Raw genomic sequence first — 15,468 nt, 5'->3', positions numbered from 1 at the left:
CACTTTGGGCTTTTACTATTGCACTTTCTTCTATCCAGATTACTCTTTTTCTGATCTTAAAATAACTGCCTTCTTCTAATCTTTCAAATTCTACCTGAAAATCACTTTGTCAAAGGTACCTTCCCTGACTATTCAGTCTAAAATACGCTGATGGTGAAGTCATTTTTTATTTTATTACACTGTTATTTAATACTAGTTCTTATTGCCATCTTACATTGTTTTATTATTATTATTATCTACTCATGTATTTTCTTTCTTTTCCACTATAATGTAAGTTGCTCGAGAACAGTATCTTGTCTGTCTTGTTCATCATTGTATCCTGAATATTATTCATGTTCTTAGCAAAAAACAGACGCTCAGTTAATGCTTGTTGAATGACTAGATTAACTTTGTTCCCACCTGTGCTATATTCTCTCTAGTAGAATTTCATGTATATTAAGAAGGAAAATGGATGTGAATTTATTAACAGTGTTTTATCAGGTATAAGAGATACTTGGTTATAAGAAATAAGAGGGGCGGGGGGAAGCCATACTCTACTGCTACAGCCAATGCATTAAGCACAGGATTTGATGAAGAGGGGAGGGAGGAAGGTCTGTTTCTTCAATTCATGGTCATTCATCTTCCAAGTGGTTTCTTAAATCTTGGTGCAGAAAGTTAAATGATTAAAAACTTTGGTTGAGGGTAAAACCAGAATGGAATTGAATAGTCTGTTTTTGTTTTTTGTTTTTTTTGAAACCGAAATGTTACAAATGTTTGCAATATTTTGACTGTGAATTCAGTTGACTCCAATTGCTTTTTCCTTCTATTAATAAAGGACTTCAGAAATAAGGTCTAATCCTAGCTAAGTAATGTATGATTATGAACTTTATATATATTTTAATATTCTCTCAATAAGGAAAACATTGATATAAAGGGTCATTTAGATCACGACTCTCTAAACTCCCGACCATGGACCAGTACCAGTACGAGTCTGTGGCCTATTAGGAACTGGCCAGGAACAGCAAGAGGTGTGTGCAGCTTGTGAGCCAACAAGCCTTCATCTGCCACTCCCCATTGCTCCCACCACTTGAATTACCACCTGTACCATCCCCCACCCCAGCTAGCCGTGGAAAAATTGTCTTCCATGAAACAGTATCCTGATACCAAAAATGTTGGTGACCGCTGATTTAGGTAGTATTCCTAGGAGATTTTATGGATGTTCTTCATCTGTTTAATGTTATTATTAATAGTTCTCTTCAGATTATGAATAAAGAGTTTGTGGTCCAAGTATTTATTTATGTTAACATTTACTTTGTAAAATATGCTTCTTACAGGAATATAGATAGTTGCTGGAAAGAACACTGACAACTTCAATGCAAAATGAAGTTCTTTCTGTTGCTTTCAGTGATTGGGTTCTGCTGGGCTCAGTATGCCCCACACACCAAATCCGGACGGACATCTATTGTCCATCTGTTTGAGTGGCGCTGGGTAGATATTGCTTTTGAATGTGAGCGATACTTAGCCCCCAAAGGATTTGGAGGGGTTCAGGTGAGTATTTTTCATTGTATTAATTGCAGACTTTGCTGTGCTGAGAGTAAGTGGTAGTATCCTCTGTGTCTGGAAGGTGGGACAACATTTTACTTCACAATTAAAGTACTCTAAGTAAAACAGTTTTCTGAGGAAGAAAAAATTTGAAATTGTTGGTGACTTTGTTTTATTTCTAAGATAATTTTTTTCACCAGGATATTCAATAATTGCAAAGAAATGTAGCTGCAAATACAAAGATCTAGAAGTAATTTTAGACTATTGATTAGTTTCTAGAATATTCAATGATATAAAGTAAGCCATAATTTGCTATTTATTAAGTTTGTTTTATTTGTAGATCTCCCCACCCAATGAAAATGTTGTGATTACTGACCCTTCAAGACCTTGGTGGGAAAGATACCAACCAGTTAGCTACAAGTTATGTACAAGATCAGGAAATGAAAGTGAATTCAAAGACATGGTGACTAGATGTAACAATGTTGGTGTAAGTGAATTAAAGTTTTCTTTAAATATATTATATAGAAAAATAATTTATCTCTCTTGCATCTTGTTCCTTTTAAGCAGAATAATTTTCATATATTTTGAAATTTTACTTCATACTTTAGCTATAAATAAATTTTATATTTTATATTTTTAAATTTTATATTTAAAAAAAATACAAAATTTAGTTGTTACCTAATATTCAGCTTTTGTAATTATTTGTATATATGCTATTTGTCCACTAAAGAAGATAAAGGAAAAGTGTAAGGCCACAAGCTACTTATAAAGCAAAATAGCAACTTTTAACCCTTTTGCCTGTACACATTCCTGGGAAATACTTTTCCAGTTTTGAATAGGAAATTCTACTTATAATATTTGCTGATAGGTTCATGTGACTTGTTTCTCCACCCATAATTCTGGATCTTCCTTCCCACAGGTTTTATGATGATATGTAATTATTTTCTCTTTGATAAGGAGGATAATGACAGGCAATACCTAACTTTATTTCTTCTGATCCTAAATAGATACTAGAGGCTGGCTTCTTTTTTCTTAGGATGACCCATGTAAATTTCAAAAATCAATAATCTCTCCTGCCTCAACTGATTCTGATCTCCTGCCAATAATAGTGTCTTTGCATTTTTTTGATAGTTTTGGTAGTTTGGGGTTCATTTAATTTATCATGCTCAGTGCTTACTCAATCATGCCTGACCCGTTACAAGCCTATGGACTATCGCCCGCCAGGCTCCTTGGTCCATAGAATTTTCCAGGCAAGAATACTGGAGTGGGTTACCATTTCCTCCTCCAGGGGATCTTCTCTGACCCAGGGATCGATCTCATGTCTCTTGCATCTCCTGCATTGCCGGCAGATTCTTTACTGCTTGAGCCATTTGACCAAGTGGCTAGAATGCATGTAGGGCTTCAGTTCACAATGCTTTCTTTTACACTTGACTGTTGCTCTTCTAAGATGGTAAGTTATAAAATAACAAATATTTTGGGGTGACATCAATGTGCTATAAACTGTAAATAATAATATAAATTTCTACCTCTCTTTAAGCTAAACTGAAATAGAATTTTCTCTTTCAGGTCCGCATTTATGTGGATGCTGTAATTAATCATATGACTGGAAGTGGTGTGAGTGCAGGAACAAGCAGTACTTGTGGAAGTTACTTCAACCCTGGAACTAGGGATTTCCCAGCAGTCCCATACTCTGGATGGGATTTTAATGATGGAAAATGTAAAATTGGAAATGGAGAAATTAACAGCTATAATGTTGCTTATCAGGTACTAAGCAAAAATGAGCTATCTATGCTTTTTATTATCCACATGTAGCTTACTGATTTCCATTTTAAATGTTAGTTTAGATTGTTTAGGAAAACAAGATTCTAAGTCTGACTGTTAAAAATAATAATATCACATCAATATTTAAAAAATTTTCTCAAATCTAATTTTTCACAATGAAAAAGGTCATCCACTGTATTTTCTACATTCTCCATTTTTATAATGAAAAATATTTCAAAGGTATGTCTATACTAGGATGTCAGTAACCTCAGAGACCAGTGCAAAGAAGGCACTATAGAAATATCCATTAATATTAATGAATAAATGAAAATAATTAAATGGATTCTCAGATGAAGGTGATGTTCCAAGGATCAATCACAAAGTTTTACCTCTGTAGGTCAGAGATTGTCGTCTGGTTGGTCTTCTTGATCTTGCATTGGCGAAAGATTATGTGCGCTCCACAATTGCTAACTATCTAAACCGACTCATTGACATTGGTGTAGCAGGATTCCGAATTGATGCTTCTAAGCACATGTGGCCTGAAGACATAAAGGCAGTTTTGGATAAACTGCATAATCTAAACACAAGCTGGTTCCCTGAAGGAAGTAGACCTTTCATTTACCAGGAGGTATGTCAATCCATGTGTATGCTAAGTCACTTCAGTCATGTCTGACTCTTTGCAACTCTATGAATCGTGTCTATATAAAGTAAAACCATTTATTAGTCATCAGAGTATAATTCATCATCAGTATTCATCAATAATTTATCAGAAAATAAATGGCAGATTTCATTAAAAACACAGTTTGTGTAGATTAATGGATGAGTCATTTATATAGAAGAGTGTTCCTTAACCTCCTTTTATTCACTGACTGTATGTTTATCATAAGAGGTTTTTTACGCAAGTTCTGAGAATTTATATAGGTTGCAAAAATCTCTATGTCATATAATTTCCCCAGAGGTCATTATAGAAGACAGATAATAATATAATAATTGTCCTAAAACAGGTTATCTGACTTTAAATCTTGGCTAGAGCACCATTAGCTGTATTTGTTTAGTAAATTTATCAACCTGAGGAACAATTTTTTCAAAATTTATCAAAAAGAATAATGATAATGGTTATATCTTTATACTCTTTGGAGAATTAAAGAGGTAATATTTATCAAACACTGAGAAATATTGTCAGCCAGACATTAAGTGCCATATAAATATGAGCTACTTTTATCATTTATGAATAAAACTAATTTGGACAGCATTCTCACAGGACAACAGGTTACTTTGTCATGCTACTTTTAATATTGTAGTATATATTTTAGCAAAGAAAAATAAAATTTTTGATATATGGAAAACTATTTGGGGCATAAATAGTATAAAGCTATTTTCTATATAATTTTAACTTGTTAGTTAAAATTCTTTAAAATTCTTTCTTAAAATGATATTTTTTTTCTTCATTTCTATGAGGTAATTGATCTGGGTGGTGAGACAATTACAAACAGTGAGTACTTTGGAAATGGCCGTGTGACAGAATTTAAGTATGGTGCAAAACTAGGCACAGTTCTGCGCAAGTGGAGTGGAGAGAAGATGGCTTACTTAAAGTAAGTGAAATATGATTTATCCTTTGAATTATTTCACAGATTTATTTGTGATATTACCCTAGCATGAGTTTTCTTCTTAAGGCATTTTTATTTAGACAACTTTCAAGGATTCATTTACTAATAACAAGTGCTATACTTCCCCAACAGCTAAGGTATCATCATTATTTAGAATGTCAGTCACAAGGAGGTGCTTTTTGAGATCCAAAGCATAATCTAGAGATTTTAATCTGTGATTTCGATCTAGAGATTTCAATATGACTCTACTAGATTTGACTAATGTTTGCATATAATTTGTAAAGGCCAGGTTATTGTTAAAATAATTCTATAGTTTATGAAGTTCCTACAATGAACCCATGCTATAGAATTACATATATTAATCAACTAATTGATTTCAAATATTAACAATATAATATTGAAGGCTTATTTAAACCCAGTTTCTCATTCTGTATAGTATGATAGTGGATGTTGGTCCTTCTGAAGCCCATCTAAATTATAAGATACTGAAAATTCTAAAATATCTTTTATAACAAAAATCTTATACCTGCAACATGAATGTAATTTAAGTAATTCCTACATATATACATGTATGGAATGTATTCCTAGATAAAATTGAGATGGCCAAAAAATTCTTTCAGTTTTTAAGTATAAATAAAACACACATTTTTCATTTTTACCAAGAACTTTATTAACAACATATTGACCATTTAGTTCCACTATCTTCTGCCATTTGCCAGGCAACGTCATAATTCTATCTTCCCAAAACTTTTTATCTTTTTGAGCAAAGAAGTATTCCGATGCCTTTTACAGTCTTCCAGGTAATTGAAATTTTTTCCATTAAGAGAATTTGAAAAAGACTGAAAAAATGGAAATTTGAAGGTGCAATGACTGATGAATGTGGCAGATGAATCAGAACTTCCCAGCTGAGCTGTAACAATTTTTGCCTGGTCATTAAAGAAACATGCGGTCTTGTATTATCCTGATAGAAGATTCTGCATTTTGTGTTGACTAATTCTGGTTGGTTTTTGTTGAGTGTTGCATTCAGTTGGTCTAATTGAGAGCAATCCTTGTTGGAATTAATAATTTGGTTTTCCAGAAAGAGCTCATAATAGAGGACTCCCTTCCAATCCAACCATATACACAGCATCACCTTCTATGAATGAAGACTGGCCATTGATGTGGTTGTTGGTGGTTCATTTTGCTTGCCCCATGATCTCTTCCATTCCACATTATTATACAGTATTCACTTTTCATTCTTTGTTACAGTTTTGTTTTTAAAATGGAATGTTTTCTTTATGTTTAATTTAGAGAACTGCATGCAGAAATATAGTGAAGAAGGTTTTTTCCCTCACTAACTATGTGGAACCCAAATATCAAAGCGATTAACCTAACCAAGCTGGTGCAAATGATTTTCAATTCTTGATGTGGGTATTTTGAGTGTGTTGGCTATCACGTGTGGTATCACATTAATTGTTCTCAAAAGTGCCTCAGTTTTATTACTATCAACTTCAACTGGTCTACTAGACCATGGAACATTGTCTAGTGAGAAATCTCCAACATGAAACTTTGAAAAACTTCACAAAAATGTGCACTTTGACACATTCATCAGTAACAGCAACCTTCTCCATACCCTGCACAAATCGTTTTTTTGCATTTCAGTTGCATTTTTATGTTTCTTGAAATAGTGGGCTTCCCTGATAGCTCAGTTGGTAAAGAATCCACCTGCAATGCAGGAGACCCTGGTTTGATTTCTGGATTGGGAAGATCTGCTGGAGAAGGGATAGGCTACCCACCCCAGTATTCTTGGGCTTCCCTTGTGACTCAGCTGGTAAAGAATCTGCCCGCAACACGGGAGACCTGGGTTCGATCCCTGTGTTGGGAAGATCCGCTGGAGAAGGGAAAGGCTACCCACTCCAGTATTCGGCCTAGAGAATTCCCTGGACTGTATAGTCCATGGGGTCTCTAAGAGTCGGACATGACTGTAATGAAGCAGAGTATGCCAAAAATCCTGCTTTTTTTCTCCCATCATTAATATTAAAATGGCTAACAAAAATTCACCAATTTTGATAATTTTTTAAAAAATGCACACTGCTATGACATCTGTCACAACACAATCTAACTAAGTTGTTTCAGTTGAAAGATGACTAAGCACTACTAGAACCACCTAATGGCAAAAACCAAATGCAACTTTTGGTCAACTCAATATATCTATATATATATTATATTTAAAAAGCCTTGAGAATAATCATTTAATTAGAGAGAAAATCTCATTACAGGGTGCTACAGTGAAAGGAATACACATTTAGGTTATTCTAAAGTCATTGTAAAAAAAATACATATATGTGTTTTTAAGATTTGTTTTTTAATAGGAACTGGGGAGAAGGCTGGGGTTTCATGCCTTCTGACAGGGCACTTGTCTTTGTTGATAACCATGACAATCAGCGAGGGCATGGAGCTGGGGGAGCATCTATTCTTACATTCTGGGATGCTAGGTAAGAAACAAAGTTCCCCATTTTTAAAACTAGATTTTAATGATGTTAAAAATATTATTTTCTTCTATAATGTTATAATTTTATGCCTTTTAGACTGTACAAAATGGGAGTTGGATTTATGCTTGCTCATCCCTATGGATTTACACGAGTAATGTCAAGCTACCATTGGCCAAGACATTTTGAGAATGGAAAAGTGAGTTTTGGTGCTGTCCAAAATATCTTTTTCTCAAAAAAAAAAAAAGTTAATTTTGGTTTAACTTTTCATGATGCTATTACATTCACTAGTTTATCAAATATTTATTAAATGTAAATCTGATGCAGTGCTCTTTTAACAATGCATTGGATATTTAAATATTAAAAATGAATGATCTCTGTTGACAGAGTATGTAGGCTGTTTCAAATTATAACAAATATACACTCTCAGCAAACCCCCCTACAAAAAAAAAATCACTTAAAAATAAGGATACAGTGAGTAAAATGTACATTAAGGTATTTGGAAAGTTAGTGAAAAGTTTTCTTTTCAAACTGGAGATTTCAAATACAGCATCATACAGCAGCTTCACACCTCAAGGGGAAAATTCTTTTCAGATAGATATTTCTCTAATTTCTAGTAGATTCTTTTCAAGTTCAGAAGTCCACTACTACTTTTTATAGCAACTCATTCTATTCTTAGATAGTCTTAATATTTAGGTGTTCCTTTATATTGACTAAACTTAAAATTTCCACTATAATTAGTTGGTTTTTTTTTTATTTCTGATGTCAGGAGTCATGGCGTATGTTCATTTCCCCTTTTCCATAACATTTGCAAGGCTTTTCCAAGACTTCTGCATGCTAACAACTCTTAGTTTTGCCCGTCATTCATCATGCCATATGATTTGAGACAGATATTGATAACCTTCCTTGACATAATCTGTCTTTTCCTATGATTATCTTTGAAAGTACCAGTCAGAAATTTCATCAGTTTAGTAAAGGATATTGTTATATTTTGATTAATATATTTATTGGAAAAAGGAGAATGAAATAAATAATATGTACTTAGCAGTTATCATCTGTAAAGCATTTTTACATATCTTATTCAATTTTTATAGAAACTAAGTCATATCTTCATTTTATAGAAGAGGAAAGTGAGGCACAGAAGTTATGTGTATTAACTAAGTTTTCCTTGTTAGTAGCAACAGAACCTATTACTTATTCTTAGTAATAGAACCTAAGACTTTAAGTCTTGTTTTTTCTAACAATAAGTCCTTCCCATTTCAATGACATTATACTCACTTCCAATAGTGATATTGAAAAGTCATTGTAACTCCTTGGTTAAAAAAAACAAAACAAAACTTTCCTTTGTTTGAAATACAGCACTAGAGAATGAGAAGTTAGGGATAAGAGAAATTCAGTAAAAATACTGACCAAGTTGGATAGTAAATGAAGACACTACAAAGACACAAATAGGACAGATTGGGTTTGGTGTGCTAAATGAGTGGCTCAGATGGTAAAAATAAGGACACATGTAATGTTAAAAATGTAAGCTTTTATCAGTAAGTGGTGCTGGGAAAACTGGATAACTATATGTAAAAGAGTGAAATTAGACCACTTCCTAACACCATATACAAAAATGAACTCCAAATGGATTAAAGACCTAAATGTAAGGCCAGAAACTATAAAACTCTTGGAGGAAAACATAGGCAGAACACTCTGACATAAATCACAGCAAGATCCTCTTTGACCCACCTCCTAGAGTAATGGAAATAAAAACAAAAATAAACAAATGGCACCTAATCAAACTTAAAAGCTTTTGCACAGCAAAGGAAACTATAAACAAGAGGAAAAGACAACCCTCAGAATGGGAGAAAATAATAGCAAATGAAGCAACTGACAAAGGATTAATCTCTAAAATATACAAGCAGCTCATGAAGCTCAATATCAGAAGAACAAATAACTCAATTTAAAAAAGGAGGCAGGGACAGAAGACCTAAACAGAAGTCTAAACAGAGGTTTCTCTAGAGAACACATACAGATGGCCGGTAAACACATGAAAAGATGCTCAGCATCACTCATTATTAAAGAAATGCAAATCAAAACTACAATGAGGTATCACCTCACATCAGTCAGAATGGCCATCACCAAAAGATCTATAATTGAATGCAGGAGAGGATGTGGAGAAAAGAGAACCCACTGCACTGTTGAAAGGAATGTAAATTGATACAGTAAATATGGAGAACAGTATAGAGATTTCTTTCAAAATTAGGAATAAAATTATCATATGACCCAGAAATCCCACTACGGGGCATATACCCTGAGAAAACCATTATTCAAAAAGACACATGTACCCCAATGTTCATAGCAGCCCTATTTACAATAGCTAGGACTTGGAAGCAACCTAGATGTCCAGTGACAGATGAATGGATAAAGTTGTGGTACATATACACAATAGAATATTGCTCAGACATAAAAAGGAATGAATTTGAGTCAGTTGAACTGAGATGGATGAGCCTAAAGCCTGTTATATACAGTGAAGTAAGTCAGAGAAAAATAAATATATTCATGGATATATATGGAATCTAGAAAAATGGTATGTTTGAACCTATATTCAGGGCAGGAATAGAGACTTAGACATGGAGAACAGACTTGTGGACACAGCAGGGGAAGGAGAGGGGGAAAAATTGAGAGTAACATTGAAACATACATGACCATATGTAAAATAGATAGTGGGAAGTTGCTGTATTACTCAGGGAGCTCAACATACTGCTCTGTGACAACGTGGAAGGATGGTATTGGAGGGTAGGGCATTCAGGAGGGAGGAGGTGTGTGTATACTTGTGGCCGATTCACATTTTTATGCAGCAGAAGCCAACACAACATTGTAAAGCAGTTTTCCTCCAATTAAAAATTTTTTTTTAATATGAGCTTTTAAAATTGATATTTTTTTGCTAATTGAGGATGTTAATGATTGGATTGGGCCACCAAATAATAATGGAGTAATTAAAGAAGTTACTATTAATCCAGATACTACTTGTGGCAATGGCTGGGTCTGTGAACATCGATGGCGTCAAATAAGGTAGGAATACTTATTTAGACATATACTCTAATAATAAACTTTCTTAACATTTTGTTTTAAACTGTTGAAGCATTCATCATTATTTCACATGTTCTTTTTTTAAGGAACATGGTTATATTTCGTAATGTGGTTGATGGCCAACCTTTTACAAACTGGTGGGATAATGGTAGTAACCAAGTAGCTTTTGGAAGAGGAAACAAAGGATTCATTGTTTTCAACAATGATGACTGGTAAGTAAATATCAGTTAAAAATGATATTTTATGCTAATATTCTTGGTTTATTCTTTTCCTGTTCATTTACTGTTTTCATCTCTGAAAAATTCTTTAGATGGCAGATTAAGAAAACATAATGATCAGAAAAGGCCAGAAGAAAAATGATGATGACTCTTATTCTTTTGACCTCTGTTTATAAGTACTTTCTTTTCTAAGTGGAATTATTTTTTGTGCACTCTTGCATATCTTTGGCAGATATGATGCACATGTATCTGCCCCTCAGATAAAATACACAGCATAGTTAATAAAAACTTTGTGAAATTTCTAGAAGAATGTCTTATAGGAATTTTAAATCAATAATGGAAAAATGTTCACTCTAGTCTGAAATATATTTTTCTATAACTTTTTTTTGCCTACTCTACTATCTGGTTTTTTGGTCTTCTTTTTCACTTTCCTGTCTCTTTGTGACAAATACTTTTTAAAGCATATATATAATGAATACATATAATACATATAAAGGTCATTTAATCACCTCAGGAGATTTCTGAGTTTTAGCTCTGAGACATCTCATACCGATTTTCATTTATGATACTTATAATTCTCTACCTCCAGTATACTGTTTCCCTTATATATAGAACTATAGCTCAGAAGACCTCTTTGCAAGCAGCTGCAATGTCTTAATCCAAGGCCAACTTCCACTCTTCTTAGTTCACTTTAGGCCAACATATATTTCACTGACAAAAAAAATAAATAAAGTATATATTTATCTTCCCCAAGAATTCATTGCTAGTCCTTTGATGTCTGTCTTTTATAGATGGGAGAAACAAGTTTATGAGACATCTTTATATTTTGAAACTGTATACTTCTTCATAGAAATGTGAGATTATTTTTATCTGCAACCTCAATTTATTTTAACTTCTTGAAAAAATTTTTGAAGAAATAGTCAAATTTAAATTCTTGAAAGTAATAAATATCTTCTTAAGTTCAGACAAAGGCAAATTAAAAATATTTGTGTTTACCAAAGGTAGTAATTTTCTCTAAGGGATACAAGTCACTCAAATCTTCATTGATACTCTTCAACCTTATTTTTTTTTTATAAAATTTATTATTGACTAGGAAACTCTGAAGTCCTCTGTAAGAATTTTGTTGGCTCTGATAAAACTAGTTACATCCACTGAAGAGGTCTTTGTGTTTGAATTTTAATTGAGATCTTGACTGCTTAGAGTTCTATAGCACACAATAAAAGTATTTTAGAGACAGTCTCTAATCTTGATTTTACTTGTGGAGAATTCAACTTAAATCTTAAATTTCATTTTACAGGGCATTATCTGCAACTTTACAAACTGGTCTTCCTTCTGGTACATATTGTGATGTTATTTCTGGAGATAAAATTGGTGACAGTTGTACAGGAATTGAAATCAATGTTTCTTATGATGGTAATGCTTATTTTTCTATTAGTAACTCTGCTGAGGATCCATTTATTGCAATTCATACTGAATCTAAATTATAAAATTTAAATTAAATATATATATATATATATATATACCAAGAGAAATAAAGTTTCTTTTATTATATATGTAATATATAACTTTTCATAATTCATTAATTTTGGTAAAAGCTATAATAAGTAATCAACTTGAACTCAGAAAGCATAAAAAAATGATAATTATAAGTACAATCAACATTTTGTTTTATTTTAGAAGATTCTCATTAAGTTATTTGTCAAAAGAATTTCTAAGAACTCAGAAAGACATGTTGAAAAATATGTCTGTTGCCATTAACAGCATTTGCCCAGCTATGTATCTCTAATCCACATCTGTATTTCTTACATAAAATGTTTCTAACAGCAGCACGCCATAGCTGATTTAATGATGATTTCCATACAGTCATACAAGTATAACACTTGGATATTTTTCACAATCTAAAGACCCTTTCATGGTTAAGAAGTTAAAAAATAAACAAATTATGTGTCTATAATTCTTAATTCTCTTGAGCTCACAGGTATCTTCTCCTACTTTCTTCTTTCTTCTTTTTCTTTGTCTTTCCAATAGCTTTAACATGATGATGTTTTATGGCTTTTGTTCCATCTCTTAACCCCTAAAAGGATGTATGTTTAGATAGGGCTCTCATGGCACTCCATACTCAGATTTTCTTCCTGATCTTTTAGCTATTTATTCTCCTTCACTTGGACTGTAAATTTGGAATTTATTAAGTCTCTCATCTATGTATTCTTATAACTCTCAGTTGTTTTATTTTCATGATTGAATAAGAAAATAGAAGCCATATCTTGGAAACTCTCTTTTCACCCATAAATCTTGTATCTATACTTGCCCCTATCATTTTCCTCTTTTAACCTATTATAATGAGCTTAGAGCACTTCTTTTTACCAAAGTCCATGCCTTCCATTTTCACCTTTTTAAGGACTTTATTTCTTAGATTATCCCTTTTCTTCTGACTTAATCTTTCTTTTTTTCTGACAGATCAGTCCCCTCTCACCACTAAATAAAATCCATGACCCTCAATTTGTCTCTTCCTTGTCAAACTCCTAAGTTTTTATGAAACAGTCTCAACATCCTCAACACCAGTCATTTTTCATCTCCTTACTCCAGTTTCCATCATTACTTTATTTAATCTGCTCTTGTCAACATAATCAAAAATATTTTTGTTACTAATACCATGTACTCCTTTATCCTCATCTTGCTCTGTTTCACTACACTATTCAATATGGAAAGACACTCTCACTTTCTCTCTTCCTTTAGTCTCTATGAGTCTACTCTCTCCTTATTTTTCTTCTCTTACTGATTGCTCATTTTCAGATTTTTTTTTTATTGGATTAGCTTCTGTTTCACCCAAGAACTCAGTTGGATCTAATTCTCTGTCTTTCTAACCTCTTTCTAAGTGATTGCAATCATTTCCATGGATTTAAAACACATGCTTTGGCATAGAGACCTGAGTCTGCCGACCAGATCTCTTCTTCACCTTCACCTTTACAACAGATGCTTCACATCTCTACTTCAGTATTTCACAGATTATCTCATACCTGACATATCCAAAATGTGACCTTCAGTTTTTGTCTTCAACAAACCTTTTGATACTCCCTGCTGCTCTGTTTAACCACTTACTTAGAAACCTGAGCTATTTCCTTGATTTTTTTCCTTTCCTCTTAACTTGCCCTATTTCCCTACATAAACCTTAAATCTACTAATTTTTATTCAAAATATTTCTTAATTCCTTGCACTTCCTTTCTTGTATCCTCTTCATTTTTCTTACCTGTGTTCCAAAACAACTTGTATACTATTTGTACTGTTTTACTTCCTCAACTGATTTACTGGATTGCCTGATAGCTCAGTTGGTAAAGAATCCTCCTGCAATGCAGGAGACCCCGGTTCGATTTCTGGGTTGGGAAGATCCACCGGAGAAGCGATAGGCTACCCACTCCAGGATTCTTGGGCTTCCATTGTGGCTTGGCTGGTAAAGAATGCGCCTGCATTGCGAGAGACCCAGGTTCAATCCCTAGGTTGGGTAGATCACCTGGAGAAAGGAAAGGCTACCCACTCCAGTATTCTGGTCTGGAGAATTCCATGGACTGTATAGTCCATGGGGTTGCAAAGAGTTCACAGGACTTAGCAACTTTCACTTTCAGATTGAGTTCTTAAAAAATATGTACCAGACTCTGTTCTGAGACTAAGGATTCAATAAAGACCAAAATAGGATACTATCTCATAGTATTATGGTGAGTGGTAAGAAGGAAAGTATAGAAAGTCATGACAATAAGAGGGGAATTTGACCTAATCCTGGATAAATATTTTTGTAGAAGTAGCCTTGGAACTGAGATTTGAATGATAAATTTGAGTTAGTTAGGGAAAGAGGTGAGAAAAGAATGTTCCAAGTAGAAGAGGCAGAATTTCCTAGCTGGGTGAATGAGCTGGGTGAGTTTGAGTAACTAAAGATTAGTATGGCTAGAGGAAAATAAAGTTAAAGAGGAGAGTCTGGGAGATGAGGTTTCAGATGCAGACAGGTGTAACCATCCTGTAAAGAATTTTGGCCTTTTATCCTAAGGTAAGCGGTAATCCACTGCTGGATTTTGGAAAGGTGGTGGTGCTGGTGGTGGTTTTCTAATTTGCAAACATCACTCTGGATGCATATAGAGAATAGAATGATTAGAGAAAGGGCTAAAGTAAATGCTGATATTGCAATGAGCCCCTCCATAATCAAAAGAATAGGAAGTTCTGTTAGTCAGGTATTCTAATAGTAACAATTTCAGTAGATACCCTTCATGTTTTATTTTCCTGGACAAGATCTTTAAACTCTAGACAAATATCTTTCCTGTCAAATACTGTTATCCAATAACAGAATGCCTTTCAAATATCCTTTTTGAAGTTTGCAACCTTAAGTTCATAATGTTCATTTTCCTTTCCCTTCCCTGGGTGGGTGTAGACCTTATTATCATGGTTACTCCACTCCTCTCTTAAAAGGGTCCTCTGGATACAATTTTATATAAAAGAAAGCAGGTGATTCTGATATGTTACAAAACTGCTATGAGTTGTTCCCAGTCCCTGGCTTGTGATTAGTCTCCATGCATCCATCCTGCAATGCATTTGTTATAAACAATAAAGTCTGACTTTAAATTGTGAGTCTGTGGTGTTTTGTATATAATAATATTAGTAAAATAAGAGACTTTAGTCATTTAAGGAAAGGATGGCTAGATAGTGGCAGTGGAGAGAAAAGAACACAGTCAAGAAATATTTAGATGGTAAATTAAGAATGTGATGCTGAATTGGACCTGAGTGACATAAAAGAACAGGGCTTCAATAGATGAAACCAGATTTCTGGTTTGCAGA

General features: G+C 33.6%; 1 protein-coding gene across 3 annotated transcripts in view; it reads left to right on the top strand.

Moving 5' to 3' along the window:
• Nucleotides 1-15,261, top strand: part of LOC145507099 (alpha-amylase 2B-like) — a 60,617-nt gene extending 45,356 nt beyond the window's left edge. For 2 of the 3 annotated variants that reach the window (XM_081492925.1, XM_081492924.1), the window contains exons 2-11: nucleotides 1,314-1,527; nucleotides 1,862-2,008; nucleotides 3,088-3,285; nucleotides 3,680-3,910; nucleotides 4,741-4,874; nucleotides 7,241-7,363; nucleotides 7,457-7,556; nucleotides 10,296-10,414; nucleotides 10,519-10,644; nucleotides 11,948-15,261. In XM_081492925.1, the coding sequence (XP_081349051.1) occupies nucleotides 1,360-1,527; nucleotides 1,862-2,008; nucleotides 3,088-3,285; nucleotides 3,680-3,910; nucleotides 4,741-4,874; nucleotides 7,241-7,363; nucleotides 7,457-7,556; nucleotides 10,296-10,414; nucleotides 10,519-10,644; nucleotides 11,948-12,137 (1,536 nt within the window). In that variant the 5' untranslated portion in view covers nucleotides 1,314-1,359 and the 3' untranslated portion in view covers nucleotides 12,138-15,261. The remainder of the gene's footprint in view (nucleotides 1-1,313; nucleotides 1,528-1,861; nucleotides 2,009-3,087; nucleotides 3,286-3,679; nucleotides 3,911-4,740; nucleotides 4,875-7,240; nucleotides 7,364-7,456; nucleotides 7,557-10,295; nucleotides 10,415-10,518; nucleotides 10,645-11,947) is intronic. The other variant, XM_081492926.1, reaches the window with a different exon arrangement.
• The last annotated feature ends 207 nt before the right edge of the window (nucleotides 15,262-15,468 follow it).

The sequence above is a fragment of the Giraffa tippelskirchi genome, chromosome 5, assembly GCF_054371585.1.
Source record: "Giraffa tippelskirchi isolate mGirTip1 chromosome 5, T2T-mGirTip1v1.2.pri, whole genome shotgun sequence".
Classification (NCBI taxonomy): domain Eukaryota; kingdom Metazoa; phylum Chordata; class Mammalia; order Artiodactyla; family Giraffidae; genus Giraffa; species Giraffa tippelskirchi.
The sequence above is the reverse complement of the archived record's forward strand: the minus strand, read 5'-3'. Positions and strand labels throughout refer to the sequence as shown.